The following is a 17,818-nucleotide window of genomic DNA, read 5'->3' as shown; positions in this document are numbered from 1 at the left end:
CAAGATACCAGTTTCAAATAATTTTAAATGACGGCACTTCGGTGGAACAGATATTATATCATAAATAATGGTTGATATAGTTTTTTTTATTGCAAATTTCAAACATAATAAAGAATTTGTAATTGTTATTAATTCCAAAATAGCTCATTATAAAAACGTGTTAGAGGAAATATGCAAACACTTAAAACCACAAAGATTAAGCAACGATTTTATCTTTTATTGTTGAATTTTTCTAATAAAAAATTTCAAAAACAAAATATCATATAATACTTCCAACTACTTTAAATTTTTCTTGAACAATTTAAAACAGTTTAAAATTTTACTCAAATATTAAAAAATGTGTAACATAAGCTAATATCCTATGGGAACTAAAATAATTTCGGGGGGGGCCCGGGCCACCCCCCTGGCTACGTCGGTGATGGGTGTATAAAATATTCCAGAATCGAATTAACAGTATGTGGACCTATACCTAGACTTCATATAGCCCCCATAGAATCGTACCTCCCGATTTTCGGCATTTTGAAGGTTGAAGGTTCAATATCCCACCGAAGCTACTGAAATTTGGTTAATAGGTCTTCCTTGAGGGTATACAACTTTCCACCTCAAAGGTCCACGTCTTCATATAGCCCGTATAGAACGGTACCTCCCGATTTTCGGTATTTTGAATGTTGTGCCCTTAATATTCCACCGAAACGATTGAAATTTTGAATTTGGTCTTAGTTGGGGGTATAAACATTCCACCAGAAATTTGTCGGTTTTGGGCCATGTCTTCATATGGTCCCATAGAACGGCCCCATATAACGGTGTTATGTCTAACGCATAGTACACATTGAGAAACATAAATAACTGCCATCCTATCAAATTTTAACTGAATAATTACTTTTCTAATCTTTATATAATACTTTACATTCTGTATTTCAAACATTTTTAACTAAACAAACGTTTTTATTTGCTAGAAAATTGTCCTCATATAGTGTGTACATTAGGGCTATAATCCAAAAAATACCAAGCCAGTGCCATGTGCGGAATATTGTCGTGAGGTTTTAGTTCGATTCGGGGAAAAAAGTTTCTGCACCGACTAAGTTTTCTAAATTACTTTTGAACATTTTTATAAAGAAAAATTTAGATATTAGTCTTTTAAACAAACATTTATTTGCATACACATGCTTTATTTATGTTAAAATAATTTTCCGATATTCAAGATTATATTAAATTTCAATAGTAAATAGCTTATTTAATAGCGACATAATATTATAATGGAAAACATATTAAGAAAAAAAAACTTGTATGCATGGATTTCTTAATATTTTTCCATGCTCTATACGGCTACGTGTTGGTATTTTTGATATTTTGCAAAAAATACAGAAAAGTTATAGGCTTGACATTTTACATAATATCGATATTTTTGAATACCTCACTAAACGTCGATAATTTTCCTTACGTATGACAGCCGTACGTATGGTGATCGTCGTCCCATAACCGGGTCAAAGGTCGACTGCGTCTTGTAATGTAAAATTGTTGGTTGGTCATGTTCATTTTCTACTTTGTAAAATGGTGGAAAGGTAACTTTTAAAAGGTGGATAGACGAAAGAACCAACAAATCTGTTTCACAAAGACACATAAGCTTCGTTCCAGAACTAAAAAGTTTTTACACATTTAACACATTTTGCACATTTTTCCTAAAAATGCGTTTCCGTACACCAAAAAAGTTGCAAAATGTTCACTTCTCTTTGAACAAAAATGGCGCTGAATTGCTTTCTCTTTAGAAACTTTTTACACGACAAATTTGGGCGAGCAAAAATGTGCAACATGTTTGGCGGCTTCTGATGGGTTGATTCGCTGACTTTGACATTTGTCCCAGTTTTTTTGACGTTTCTGTCATTTCTCCGTTCCCGTACATTTTGGAAAAATGTGTAGGTGGAACTTGTTTTCGACAGTTTGTTCTTTTGACGCTTTTATCATTAAAAAAGTACCGAGTACTTTATACTCCAACAACAATAGCAGAATGGATTCTTGCCTTATATTTCTTAATCATACACACCTTTTTCTATGGCTGTCTTACAATACAAAGTCAATTTATTTCAATAACGTACTGTACAGTATATACAAACAAGTACTGTACTTGTATAATACCATTGACAAAACCCCAAATATGTATAACAGTTTTGTTTAGCAAAGCTTTTTATAACAAAGTTATTACCCATATCGCGAGATTGTGTTGGCTAGCGTATCCTTTATTTTTTGGGTTTTAATTTGTATAAAAAGTTTAATGTTTATTTAAAAAAAAATCAGAACTGTCTAAAGCATATATAGAAGGTAGATGCAAGAATTGCAACAACTAAAAAAATAAAAAAATAAAATATTGAACAATAGGTTCCTACTTAAAATTTTCTCAGGAAAAAAGAAAATCCTCCAAAATAGAAAAAAATGAATCAAAATGTGAATATAAAGCATTCAGAACTGTCGTAGGTCCTGTAAGCAAATTTCGAAGTTTCAAGTTTCATGAGTAGACCCTATTATATTTTGAAAACCCAATTTACAAAAAAGTAAACATACAGCTGCCTTCTATAAATATGCCTTTAGTTGTCACAAAATACCCAGCTAGTATTTGGAAGATTGTTTTTTTTTTCAAAAATCACATTGCGGTGTGTTTTTAAAGTCCTTTTGGTGATCAAAATCTGATTAAGTCACTTGTATGATAAGAAAGGGACTCGAAAGTGGCACCATCTAATGATTAATAAAGAGTTCAATTTAAAATACAATAACAAAATGTTATTGTTACGTTATTTATTGTCACATTTTGATCATCTGAACAATGAAAAATGCTTAATCAAAAAAGGATCATGTAGGTGTTTGAAAAGTGATTAGAATTACATATGTATTTTCTGATAATATTTTGAACAGATAGGTGATTAAACACTGACTGTTTGGTTGTGTATAATTTGCATATACAATTTCTACATAACTTTGTTATAAATGCCACTTATAATATTAAGGGTATTGACAAACACAACACTTGCCCAGGTTTTGCAGAATAAAATGAAGAAACAGTATTACTAACCACCGCCAATGTAAAGGAATAATTAAAAATCATAAAACAGAAAACAAACCAAAAAGGCGAATAAAAAAGAAAATTGATTTAATAGTTTCTTGATAGTTTTTTCTTCTAGAGATCTTCCATGACTCACTAAAGACTCACGATTAAAAACATGACTCAAAAAAGGATCACCGATTAATCAACAAATCACAAATAAATGATTAAAATACGACTCGAAAAGGATTTTATATACCATCAGAAAATTATCGAAAATGACTCTAAACTAAAGCAGAGTAAGACTCATATTTGATTTGGTTAGAAGAGTCGCGCAATGTTACGTTTTTTTTCCGACAAATGAGTATTTTATGATCAGAAATTGCGCTCATATTCCAGCTTTTTAAGCGCGCAGACGGATTAAAAAACGCTCGAATTTGATAACAAATTTTAAAAAATGCTTGCTGGGTACATACATACCATGGCACAATTACGCAGGTAGTGGTATCGTAAAATATTGAATATGATACATATGTCAAAATTTTCTTTAGATTGTTGGGGAAATTACAACAAAAATAATTTTTTTATAAAGGGATTTAACATTTCATATTCGAACAGCTGGAGTGATACCACTACCTTCGTAATTGTGCCATGATACACACATAAATTGAATATCAATGCAAACTTGATGAAAATAGAAAATTACAAAATCAAATAAAACTTAATCAAATAAAAATAACATTTTTAAAGTAATTAATAATTGAGTATTTTCAAGCCGCCACAACTTTATACATGCAAATAAAATTGTGAACAAAAATTTTGGGGCAGAGATAATTCCTTTTGGAGATGAAAGCCCTTGGAGAGTATATTAAGAATCCCAAAGAACAGATCCGCCGTGAGTCGAACTTCCGCGTTATAGCGTGATGAAGTTTTTTGCTAGAGACCCTGTAAGGCATCAGGAATTAGCGTTACATCTTTGTTCACTGTTGTTTTAGCTTATTTTTGAGATGACCTGTCTTCAGTCAAATCGAATGGGGATTATTTTCGTAGAGCACTTCTAACTCGCTTCCTTCAATCCCCTTTTTGCCATAAAAGTAGCCGCTATAAAAGTACCACAAGATGAAGTTTTCAGCTTCGAAATGTTCTGCAAAAATGTCGCTCAGAACATTTTAGGTACGGCTCTCATTGACAACTAATCGATTTTGTCGCGTTTTCGTAGTCGTTTTGTGCATTTACCCTGTTTTTGTTCAGAAAAAGACTACATTTAGTTTTTTGTATATTCGTTACAGAACACACAATAAGACAAAACACAGTTTTTTCTGAGCAAACAGGGGTAAATGTCAAAAATGACTATAAAAACGCAACAAAATCGATTAGTTGTCAAGGAAAGCCGTACCCAACATTTTAAATAAAATAAAGAACAACAAGGACATTGAAGGAAGCTAGTTAGAAGGTCAAAGTTCTCTACGAAAATAATCCTCATTCGATTCGACATGTCATATCAAAAATAAGCTTAAACAACAGTGAACAAAGTTATAACGCTAATTCCTGACGGCTTACAGGGTCTCTAGCAAAAACGTCATCACGCCATAACGCGAAAGTTCGACTCACAGTGAATCTGTCCTTCGGGGTTCTTAATACACTCACCAAGGCCTTTCTAACCCAACAGGAATTTTCCGTGCCCCACACTTTCACCTCCATTTTGTTGCACAGTGTAATTTAATCAGGGCATTCATGAATATTTCCCTCGGAATTCTCCGACCGGAAAATAATTTTAAAATGTGTTTTGCTTTTAATTTTTTTTTTAAATTCAAAACTACTAGAATCACTTAATTATGGAATATTTCCGCCGAATCGACAAAATATTCCAGTTTTAGATACATGTAAGTATAAAAATAAAAAAGGGGGAATGGGAACAAATGCCGCTTGATGTGTGATAATATTTTATGAAAAAGTATTGGGTTTTTGCTTTGAACCTATTATCTCCAAAAAACAACATCAACTGTTATCCGTTACGTGAAAAAATCTTTAAGTATTGCTACAATTTTCCTTGAAAAGCCTTCCCTTGCTCGAAGTCCGCACACGAGTCATTTTATGAAAGATATGTTATGAAATTATGCCATCTGTGGAATAACTTCATGATGTTAGGGTGCGTCATATTTGCATTGTTGCCAAATCAGAAAGTTTGACTGCCAAAGTTTGAGCAAAATTGGAATATGTTAACACGTGCTACTGGGGCCTCGAAGTTATGCAAATCTCAATTTTTTGCAATTTGGCGACTTCGACGACCCATATATGTGGAACGGTTAAAGCTCTTTGCCCGTATTATGCATTTAATTAAAGGCCATTCTGTTCTTACACTTCTGAACAACAAAGTACATAAGTGTTACTGAATTCGAGATAATAAAGCGAATGTCCCGAGAGGGTCTTTGGGCAAAAATGGAGTCTATTGTAAAAAAACATTTTTCTTCCTATATTATCAATTTTTGGGAATGAAAACGAATATCTTTTACTTTATTAGAAAATTTTGCCTATTAGGGCGAAGATATATTTTAATAACAATTTTAATTAATTTCTCGTTGGAGTCGAGCTTAATGACCTATGATTTTTACAAGTGAAAAAGGAAAGCCGAAGATTCGAACCCACACAACCACCATTATGTGACATGTTTCTCCTTTTGTAGAGGCTCATCAGACATATCGGCCGTGGAATGGCTTCGCTATCATCAAACATTTCCTTTTTCAAATGCAATTTTGTTTTTACAAAGATGGACATTTGTACATTCATTGTATGGATTCAATGACAAACGCTTACATTTTGTTCATACATATTTAAATTTATTTAAGGGACTGACATAATGTGGTTTTGGAGTCATCTGGGTACAAAAGACAACTTGGTGGTTAACTCAACTCCTTGCAATGTCGTTCACAATTTTCAAGTTGTTTACCATCTGTTCGCACAGAAAGTTTTATTTATTTGCGCCCGATATGATATGAATAAAACACTTGGTTTTTCGATTTAATATTTACAAGTTTATTATTTGATTTGTTTGCCGGTCATAGATCAACTGAAATTCCTTATTTCTAATCCCTCTTGTAGGGCCACATAAATAAAAAAGGAACACAAGCGAATTAAAACTATCAAAACAAACAGAACGATCGAAACATTAGAAATGAGAACATTCGCACAAAACAACACAAAGAGAAGGGCCACAGTTACTAATATGTATGTCAACAAACATACATACAGAACTGGGGAATAATCACAACAACAGTGTTGTTGTGATTGTCCATCCAACACAAAACGGACGACGAAACTAATAACAGACAAATGCCTAAGCTGTGTAGGCATTGTTGTTGTTGTTTCTCGTTGCGACGGACACGACACAAAAGGGAATAAGTACAAGTACTACACGCATTAGGGTGGAACGAACAAACAAAACATTGAGGTGGGTCGAATAAAGAACAAAAATAATAAACTTTTAAATTAATAAAAATAAATTAATGCAATAAAGACCCAATACTTTATCGATGTCAAATATAAATAAAATAACGAAAATACATAATAATATAATGATTGATCTCCTCCAACATCCTCCGCCCGTTGAAGCGTCAAGTTTCAAGAAAAACATGTAGGATTCAATTGCACTTGGGTGGCATGCCAAATATTCATCATATCCTTGAATAAGAAGATGTGTAAGGGAAATCCAATAACAAATCGATGGTTTAGGGTAACAGTATGGGGAATTTCGAGGTTTTGCAAAACTGATGCTAAATGAAGTTGGTTGAAATACTATTACATCTGGTGCGAAGTGCATGTCAGATGCTTGTTCTATGTGCGATACTGGAGCGACAATTTTCCAATATACAAATTCGACTTCGGAAAGTAAATGGACGACATCTTGTAATGACCGAGCTATAGGACATCTGTGGGAGATACAAAAAATAAAAAAGATTACTCGAATACATTTTAAGTTTGGAAAATTATTATCCATCATGTTATGAATCACACAAATTCCACATGTAGGGCTTCGAAATAGGGCAAATTTTCCACGTTCTTGAACATCCAGGGCGAATTCGAAGTCAGTACGAGGGCAATTCCAAAAATTTCCTTGTAAAGATGATGGTTCACGAAACAGCCGAGCCCAACAACAATATGAAACGATATCAGCAGGGCTACCTTTTGCTTTAATATGTTTCCAGAATATGTTTCGAGTTCCTTCTTTGAATTTTGTGACACGATTTGCCACGAAATAATTCAAAGTCGACGAATGTAGTTCGAACCACGGGAAGACAGTATTAAAATTTGTCCAAAAATACAACAATACGACGAAGTTAACTACTTTGCATTTCGATGCTATCTCCTTTTTGCTGAGAAAAATGACAGCACGACGACGAAAAGATTAAAGAATGCTGGCAGCAACTGTCGAAATTTTAGAATTCCAAGTAAATCGTAGATTTTTGGATACGAGCAACAAACTTGATCTTTTACTATGATTTGTGACGTCGGACAACTCGAGGCGATAGTGGAAGACATCTTGCAGAGATTTCCAAGACATACCCAAGGTATTAATGAGGTTGTCCGATGTTTTTATGATGATTTCAGTATCATCATTCGAAGTGAGAGACGCATGGTTGCAATTCCATTTAGCCAACTCAAAACAATGCCACTTCAAGATTTGTATTAACTCGTCCCTCTCGACAGCTAGAGTTTCGATGTTATCGGCGCCAGTTAGTACGCCATCGACGTAAAGATCTTGTCGTGTCATCTCCGAACTACTATGATGAGATATTTTGTATCTATCTGTAATAAGAAACAAACAACAATTTGCGAAAAAAGAGGCGGCCGATGAGCCATAAGTAACAATGATATGTTGGGATACCTTTATATAATCAAACTTGTAACTTATCCACAAAACGAATTGAAACCTTCTATCTGGTTCTTCAATGCGAAACTGCCAATACATATTCAAAACGTCAGCAGTGAGAGCGTATTTGTTCCAACGAAACGAAAAGAGTGTGAGGGCCAAATCCGGTTTTGTTGTTGGACCGACCACCAATGTATCATTCAACGAATGATTCGACGAAGTGTGAACGAAACCATCAAATACGACTCGAAGTTTTGAAGAACTACTATGAGGCTTGAGAGAACAATGATGAGGTATTATATAATGCGAATTATTCGACGATAGGTTGTAGGGCGACATGTGTCCGAGCGACACATATTCTTGCATGATTGCTTCATACATCGATTTCAAAGTTGAGTCACGTTCAAGTCGTCTTTCGAGCGACAGAAAACGTCTACGAGCTATTTCAAATGAGTTAGCAATACTATTGGGTAATTTCTTGAATGGAAGACGAACTTTTTCTCTTCCATAAGAATCAAAATGACTATTTTCCACAAAATGATCTTTGCATACTTGTTCGTCTTCAGTATATGTTGGAGAAGACTTCGAATATTTATCAATTTCCCAGAATGTTTTCAACAAATCATCAATATTTTGTTCTTCAAGTGTACTCACAGCCATGTTACAGGTAAATGAATTTGAACTGGAACGACTGGGCGATGAACCACCAACTATCCATCCGAAAACTGTATTTGTAAGACATGGCAGACCATTTCCCAACGAAATTTTGCCATCTATCAACAAATCAAAGAAAACTTCGGCACTCAGGAGCACGTCGATACGTTGAGGCTTGTAGAACAACGGATCTGCAAGTTTAATATTTGGCGGAATCTTCCACTGCGAAGTATTGATCAATTCACCAGGTTGGCGAGACGAAATGGTTTTAGTAACAGCAAATGTTGAGGACCACTGGAACGAACTATTTCTAGATTTGATTGTACCATCGACAGAATACTTGATTGCAGTTCTAACTTCTCCAATTCCAGAGATTTCTTGTGAGAATGGACGAAATTTAAGTTTGAGTCTCTTTGCTGTTTCTTCCGATATAAAATTGAGTTCAGAACATGAGTCGAGTAAAACTCTTACCGTCTGAAAGATTCCACTATTGTCCTTCATTAGAATCACTGCAGTTGGAATTATTGCTCTCTTGAATGAACGAGCCACGAGCGAAACTGGATTTGAGGTGGTTGATGGATGCGGTGAATTAATATTCGAATTTGAAGAACTGAGTTGATCTGGACTACTGAATATATGCAGTATAGTGTGATGTGCAGAATCACAAACTCTGCATCGAGATTTTGATTGACAGTTGGACACCATATGACCTTTTCGAAGGCAGTTGATGCAATGTCCACTACGTTTTACGAAATTAAAACGTTCCGAAACAACGATATTAGAAAACGACGAACAAGTTGCAAGGTTATGTTCATTTGAATTACAATATGAACAGTTCGAATTTGAGTTGACAAACGTATGAGCCGACCGATTGAATTCAGGAGATTTAGGTTTGTTTGGAATTGTATTTTCAGGAAATGCATTTCTCTTTTTATGACTTTCGAGAAACTGACAACGACGACTTAATAGTTCATAGCACGAATCCCATGAGGGCAACAATTTAAAATCTTGTTTCTCATCATAATTGTCTTTTGTATCACTGTCCACTTTTGATAGAACCATGTGCACTAAAATTGCATTCATGACATCAGCCTCTGATCCGAGCGACAACAACGAACCACGAACAGCAGATACGGTATCAATAAGATGGCGCAACGAAACACTATCACTCTTTTGCATTTGTGGAACATTGAACAACGATTCGATATGTTCTAAGAATATGAGCACTTTGTTGTCATATCTTTCTTGAAGTCTTTGTAATGCTTTTTCATAATTGTCTTCACACACTTGATATGGTTCCACGACAGCTAATGCAGGACCCGAGAGACAGTTCAACAAGTAGTTAAATTTTTCAATAATACTTATTGTTGGGTTATCATGCACTATATTATTAAACGCTGTGATAAATCTTTGGTATTCGCTATATTTTCCATCAAAATTGGGCAACTTAAGTGAAGGCAAACGAGAATTAGAACCACAAGCTATTGAAGCGTTCATGAAACTAGATTCCATAGACACTGGACCACAATTTTTCTTTATCAATTTCAATATTTTTGATTTTGCCACGATAAATGTTTCTTCTAAATCGATACGAGAACTGTCATTTGCATTAAGAGCTTCAATTTTACTTTGTATATCACACAACTGTTTAAAATACGATTCTAGAATTTCCAATCGACATTCTAAAATGGTCGAATCCATTTTAGAACCATTTTTTCTACTTTTTTCTGTATGTTAGCAATGTTTTTCTTTATCGAGCTCCGTTGCAATTTAAGAGAAGCTAGTTCCGAACTACTAGCGTGCTCTTCCACGAATTCGGTACCGTCTTTAGGCATTTTGAACAAATTAAGAGAAACAAAGTATCGAGCAACAAGAGAAATTGGCTTCTATTTTCAAAATAAAAGCGCCAAAAATGTTTATGCAAAACCACAAAATTTCACTCAAGATGGAGATATTTTTTCGAAGTATTTTATTTTCTAATACAAATTAGAAAATTCTTGATTGTATAAGTGTATTTTCTAACACTTTCCACGAACGACAATGTTTGTATGTGTGTACCGCGGTTGCGTAACACCAAAGTTCTTCGAGGAACAAAAAATCCACTTTCTGCTAAAGGATAATAAAAATCCTTTTCAAAAACAATAAATTTAGAACGACGGTAGAAATTAAAATTAATCAAAAACCACGATTGGCTCTTAAAGCGGAGAATTATTGGTTCTGTTGTTACACCGAATGTGCAGAACAACAACAACGACGAAAAGCACTGAGGCACAATAATTATTTATTCCACTTTAATTTGTTCGATAAATTATCAGAATAATTTATCTACTTTAATTCTATGACTACCGTCCTGTCACGGTCGCCAAAATGTTCGCACAGAAAGTTTTATTTATTTGCGCCCGATATGATATGAATAAAACACTTGGTTTTTCGATTTAATATTTACAAGTTTATTATTTGATTTGTTTGCCGGTCATAGATCAACTGAAATTCCTTATTTCTAATCCCTCTTGTAGGGCCACATAAATAAAAAAGGAACACAAGCGAATTAAAACGATCAAAACAAACAGAACGATCGAAACATTAGAAATGAGAATATTCGCACAAAACAACACCCCAGTGGGAAAATGTAATCGATGGGAATCGAACGGGTAATACAGAGCCACTAAGTTTTATTGATTACCGAATGCATTATTCGTAACACGGTGCATGTCCTAGGAAAATAATATATTCCTTTATAGTATCCATAGAAAGCATCGTGTAATCAATGGGTATATTCTTTTATAGTTCTTTAGGAATATATAATGGAATTCATATACTGGAATCGTATTATGTACATATGTATTCTCTTTTTATAAATAATTTATTCCCCCGTATGCCTTAAGTAATTTATTGGATTAAAATAGAAAACCATTACTTTTAATTCATTTTTTTATTTATATTTAGAAATATAAGGATTTTATGTAGTTAAAAAGTATTCATAGAATACAAAAAATAATATTCATTCATTAAAAACAGAAGTTAAAATAGTTCATTACATTTTTTTACAAAATTACGTCTTTATTGTTACACGACACAAACAAAACTGGCAAATTTATGCTGCGACTTAAAGGCGTCGGCAGATAACGGGATTACAAAAAAAAAAAAAATACCAAAAGAAACATTGCATTCCCTTGTCGTATCCAGTGCGAATGTAAGAGGTAATTAATATGAATTTTTTGTCAAGTGGAATTACTCGTTCGATTCTTTACGGTATATTATATAACGTATCTTCTATAATATATTTAATAATTTAACTTTTTGTTCAATTATATTCTTTTCTCGATTCTTACGGATACGTTTTGGAACGTATTGCTTATAATGCGTTAATAAATATATTTTCAATGTAATATGTTCCCAATTTTCCCACTGGGACAAAGAGAAGGGCCACAGTTACCCAGTGGGAAAATGTAATCGATGGGAATCGAACGGGTAATACAGAGCCACTAAGTTTTATTGATTACCGAATGCATTATTCGTAACACGGTGCATGTCCTAGGAAAATAATATATTCCTTTATAGTATCCATAGAAAGCATCGTGTAATCAATGGGTATATTCTTTTATAGTTCTTTAGGAATATATAATGGAATTCATATACTGGAATCGTATTATGTACATATGTATTCTCTTTTTATAAATAATTTATTCCCCCGTATGCCTTAAGTAATTTATTGGATTAAAATAGAAAACCATTACTTTTAATTCATTTTTTTATTTATATTTAGAAATATAAGGATTTTATGTAGTTAAAAAGTATTCATAGAATACAAAAAATAATATTCATTCATTAAAAACAGAAGTTAAAATAGTTCATTACATTTTTTTACAAAATTACGTCTTTATTGTTACACGACACAAACAAAACTGGCAAATTTATGCTGCGACTTAAAGGCGTCGGCAGATAACGGGATTACAAAAAAAAAAAATACCAAAAGAAACATTGCATTCCCTTGTCGTATCCAGTGCGAATGTAAGAGGTAATTAATATGAATTTTTTGTCAAGTGGAATTACTCGTTCGATTCTTTACGGTATATTATATAACGTATCTTCTATAATATATTTAATAATTTAACTTTTTGTTCAATTATATTCTTTTCTCGATTCTTACGGATACGTTTTGGAACGTATTGCTTATAATGCGTTAATAAATATATTTTCAATGTAATATGTTCCCAATTTTCCCACTGGGTACTAATATGTATGTCAACAAACATACATACAGAACTGGGGAATAATCACAACAACAGTGTTGTTGTGATTGTCCATCCAACACAAAACGGACGACGAAACTAATAACAGACAAATGCCTAAGCTGTGTAGGCATTGTTGTTGTTGTTTCTCGTTGCGATGGACACGACACAAAAGGGAATAAGTACAAGTACTACACACATTAGGGTGGAACGAACAAACAAAACATTGAGGTGGGTCGAATAAAGAACAAAAATAATAAACTTTTAAATTAATAAAAATAAATTAATGCAATAAAGACCCAATACTTTATCGATGTCAAATATAAATAAAATAACGAAAATACATAATAATATAATGATTTATCTCCTCCAACACCATCATTTACCACAACTGGTAATTGATGTTCTGTGGTCAAGTAGCAGGATCTTTTTCATGAAACTCGGAGTTAATGTTTAATCTCTTGAACAACAGTTAATACCCCGTTTATATATAACCGGATTTAACAAACCGACTGGGTTTTAAATGTCAATTCCATTGCTTATATTGCAAACAAATCCTCATAAAGAAGGGTTAACCTTCCTTATGAGGATTTGTTTGAAATATAAATATAAATGCAAAAACCTCTAATATAAACAGCATATAAGTCTCATTTGTAATTATGCCTGGTAGACCTGTTTTTAGGAATTTCGGCAGTTGATTTTTTGTAAGTTTGGATCGAATATTTCTGAAGAAATTTCTATCTTTGCTTTGTTTCGATTTTTGTCGTCTATTGGTTCTTTACGATGTTTTGCATTATCAATTCAAACAATGCCAGGCCAACAAGTTCAGGACTGAGTTGCCACATATGGTTTATAATTTTGTTATTTCCTTTATTTGATATTTGTTTGTAAATGCCTTTCGTATTAAGTAAATCTTCAATGCGGTAAGGTCTTTCTTTGGATCTAAAAAATATTTCTGAATATCGTTTTCACTATTTTTTGTATTAAACTCAATCTATTGTCTCTACTTCTTTTCAACCTATTGATAATGTTTACCCAATATATATTATATTATATCTAAATAAATATTATCTTGTTCATTAGACGTTTTGTAAAATCAATAACCCAAACTCTTACTTATAACACTCAGTTGTTGTCGTGTGGGATACCAAATAAATAAATAAAATAGAAAAAAGCATTTTTGTGGCGTTAAACTAGTCTCGATCGATTTAAGCGCAAGGTGCTTCTTCGGGTCCAGCACCAATGACAATTTCATAGTTACGATTTTCTTGAAGCCAAGCTTAATTCTTTTCAGGACAGATGGTTCTTCAGATTCTACGATACGTTTAGCATCAAAACAAGACCTAGACCTCATCGAAAATGTATTAAAATATGCGGCGCGAAATTAATAACCCAAAAACGAGTTGAGATATGTTACTGAAATTTTGCACAAACACATCCGTATCTGTGGGTTATAATGTGCCAAATATGAACAGTATTGGCTAATGTTTTGGTATAGCCCCCATATAACGGTACCTTCTGATTTTCCGTATTTGGAGGATTTAAGCCACATTTTCGTTGCAAATTAGTTGTAATTTTGTACTTAGGGTTCCTAGGGGTCACAAAACTTTTCCACCAAAAATTATGGACATAGGTGCACGTTTTGATATTGTCCCCATGTAACCGTACCTCCCGATTTAAGGTATTTTGCATATCATGACCACATTTTTCACCCGACTTGGCTGTTATTTTGCATTCCGTTTTATCACTGCTTGTAAAATCTTCTTACAAAACATTTTTAATGTGGATTTATGTTTTGATGTAGCCCCCTTTTATGGTACCCCACGATTCACTGAATTTTTTCTTGTTATCCCATATGTATTACCAGATTAAGCTATAATATGTTATTTTAGGATCTCCGTGGGTAGAACTCCTCCTTGCAAAAATTTCTCATGATAGGTCCATGTTTTGATATCGCTCACATACAAATGCCCAGCTAAATTAGTATAAGTTTCAAGCAAAATCCCATATTTTAAAAGCGCAGTTATCAGAAGATTTGCAAATATTTGCAGCCCTTATGTGGTTATTCGGTATCCTAAGAGTCTATTTTGATTCCCAAAAAATAATCGAACCCAAGTTCGGCCAAGTTTAGAAGATGCACTCTATGGAAAAAGCCCGTAAAACCAATAAAAACCCTATAAAATTATTTTGTTTTTATACCCTCCACCATAGTATGGAGGGTATATTAAGTTTGTTTTTCCGTTTGTAACACATTGAAATATTCATTTGCGACCCTATAAAGTATATATACTCTTGATCAGGGTAAAATTCTGAGTCGATCTGTGCACGTCCGTCCGTCCGTCTGTGGTAATCACTCTAGCATCCACAAAAATGGAGATAGGACGCTGAAATTTTGGGAAAATGCGTCTTTTGTTTGCAGGCAGGTCAAGTTCGATGATGGGCTATATCGGTCCACTTTTTGGTATAGCCCCCATATAACAGTACCCCCCGATTTACGATATTTTTACGTTTTTAGCTACATTTTCAGACCGATGTAGCTATAATTTGACATTTAGGGTTCTTAAGTGTCAATAAACTTATATAACAAAAGTTGTGGACATAGGTCCACGTTTTGGTATAGCCCCCATATAACGGTACCCCCCGATTTACGGTATTTTGACGTTTTTAGCTACATTTTCAGACCGATTTAGCTATAATTTGACATTTAGGGTTCTTAAGTGTCAATTAACCTATATAACTAAACTTGTGGATATAGGTCCACGTTTTGGTATAGTCCCCCTATAATGGTACCCCGAATTTACGGTATTTTGACGTTTTTAGCTACATTTTCAGACCGATGTAGCTATAATTTGACATTTAGGGTTCTTAAGTGTCAATAAACTTATATTACAAAAGTTGTGGACATAGGTCCACGTTTTGGTATAGTCCCCCTATAACGGTACCCCCCGATTTTCGGTATTTTGACGTTTTTAGCTACATTTTCAGACCGATTCAATAAACTTATATAAGAAAACTAGTGGACATAGGTCCATGTTTTGGAATAGCCCCCATATAACGTTACCGCCCGATTTCAAGTATTTTGACGTTTTGAGTCACATTTCTTGACCGAATTAGCTATAATTTTATGTTTAGGGTTCTTAGTGACCAAAAAAATTATGAACATAGGTCCATGTTTTGGTATAGCCCCATATAACGGTACCTCCCGATTTTCGGTATTTTGAGAATTTTACCTACAAGTTTTAACCGAATTATCTGTAAATTGAACATTTGATATTTGAAATTCCTAGTGGACACCACACCTCTCCACCAAAAATTGTCAAGAAAGGTCGATGTATTGATAAAGCCCCCAAAAAACGGTACCTCCCGATTTTCAGCAATTTGATGATTTTAGCTACAATATTAAACCGAACTAGCAGTAATTTGACATTTGAATTTCTTAGTGGTCACAACACCTCTCCATCAAAATTTGTCAACATAGGTCCATGTTCGGATATAGCCCCATATAACGGTACCTCCCAATTTTCAGTAATTTTGCAATTTTAGCTACAATTTTTAACGAAACAAAATGTAATTTGACATTTGAAGGTTGTAGTGGTCACCACACATCTACATCAACAATTGTCAACATAGCCCCAATATAACGATACTTCCTGATTTTCGATACTTTGAGAATTTTACTTAAAATGTTTAACCAACGTAGGTCCATGTTTTGGTATAGCCCCAAAACAAACCTCCCGATTTCCGTACCTTAGTTTTATTTTTTGGACGAACTTTCTGTAATTTCAAATCTAAAAGCCAACAAAAATTCTGCAACAAAAATTAAATTGTTCATTTAAGTTCATATTTTCGTATAGCCCACATACCTCCGAACTAGCTGTTAATGACTTTTGAAGTTCCCACGTTATGTACCGATTTTCGGTATTTTGAGGATTCTAGCTGCAATTTTAACCGAATTAGGAGTTTTTTGACATTAATCCTCTATATAACGGTACCTCCCAATTTCTAGCCCAACAAAAATTGTCAACATACATAGTTAGATATAGGCACCATAAAAAAGGGCCTCCCTAATGAAGCATTTTATGTACATTATCTGACATTTTAACGAACTTACTTAAAGTTGGGGACAGGAATGAAAACTAATTATTCCATTTTAGTTCATAATATTTTATGGTGGAGGGTATGAAAAGTTCGGCCCGGCCGAACTTAATGCTTTTTTACTTGTTAAATTTATTGCTATTTAACTATGTACCTCTTGACACAAAACTACTTTTTATAATTTAAGTCACAACCTCCGCTATCAATTAAAAATAAATTATGTTCAGTTTTATTACGAATTTATTTAACATTTAAATAAATGTGAAGACAATTTTTTAGCAACAAATTTTTTAAAATCTGATGCAGCAAAATTTCTTGTATTTGACAGTAAATAACTGAGTGAATATTTACAACAACAAAAATGAAAAAAAAAAACAAAATATTTGTTAGCAAAGTGTCTGTAATCAATACAACGGAAAATATTTCGCAAATTTATAGTTTGATTTTTGGACATTCGCGCCGCTAGATCAGTTGTTTCGACCAGTGTACGTCGAGGGTAAAACAAGCTCGGCCTGGCTGAACCTAACGTCGTTTTTACTTGTTTATTAATGTTTTTATTCTATTTTGTGTTTAGGCGCTATGCGCCTTTTATCTTTAACACTTAAAATAAGAATAAACAAAATAATTGTCCAAGATCAGTCGAGCTATAAGTAATTTATTTTAATTTAAGTATTCATTGCTGACTCGCAACATTTGCTATTCTGTTGCTTGCAATGTTGGATGGAGTACGTTCACTTTGGTGTGGTGTCATGTTACCACAATCGCTGAACTCTTTTTGTTTACGCACAATACACATGTAATTCCAAATTACAACCAATTCCGTGGTCAAATAGTAAAAATACCTTCAAAATTCCTTAAAGTGACGCGTCGCTTCATGTGGTGTGGTATATGATAGCTATTTCAAAAAAGCACAAAATCCAAATTTTTATCAATTCCAAG

General features: G+C 33.6%; 1 protein-coding gene across 1 annotated transcript; it reads right to left on the bottom strand.

Annotated features, from left to right (window-relative positions):
* Positions 1–6,531: 6,531 nt before the first annotated feature.
* LOC141390945 (uncharacterized) lies at positions 6,532–9,388 on the bottom strand. Its single transcript, XM_073963873.1, has 2 exons — positions 7,914–9,388; positions 6,532–7,834 (listed from the first exon to the last, which is right to left on the bottom strand). The coding sequence occupies exons 1-2, from the start codon at positions 9,255–9,257 to the stop codon at positions 7,796–7,798; spliced, it is 1,383 nt and encodes a 460-aa protein (XP_073819974.1). The 5' UTR covers positions 9,258–9,388; the 3' UTR covers positions 6,532–7,795.
* Between the last annotated feature and the right edge of the window lie 8,430 nt (positions 9,389–17,818).

Source organism: Musca autumnalis, unplaced genomic scaffold (genome assembly GCF_047663935.1).
Source record: "Musca autumnalis isolate F117 unplaced genomic scaffold, ASM4766393v1 scaffold_1, whole genome shotgun sequence".
NCBI classification, from domain to species: Eukaryota; Metazoa; Arthropoda; class Insecta; order Diptera; family Muscidae; genus Musca; species Musca autumnalis.
This window is presented reverse-complemented; position numbering and strand designations above follow the sequence as displayed.

Coding starts and splice junctions, on each gene's coding strand:
- LOC141390945 (XM_073963873.1), bottom strand. CDS start 9,257: ATGGTGTCCAACTGTCAATCAAAATCTCGATGCAGAGTTTGTGATTCT. Junction 7,835..7,913: donor ACAAGTTTGATTATATAAAG/GTATCCCAACAT, acceptor TTCTTATTACAG/ATAGATACAAAATATCTCAT.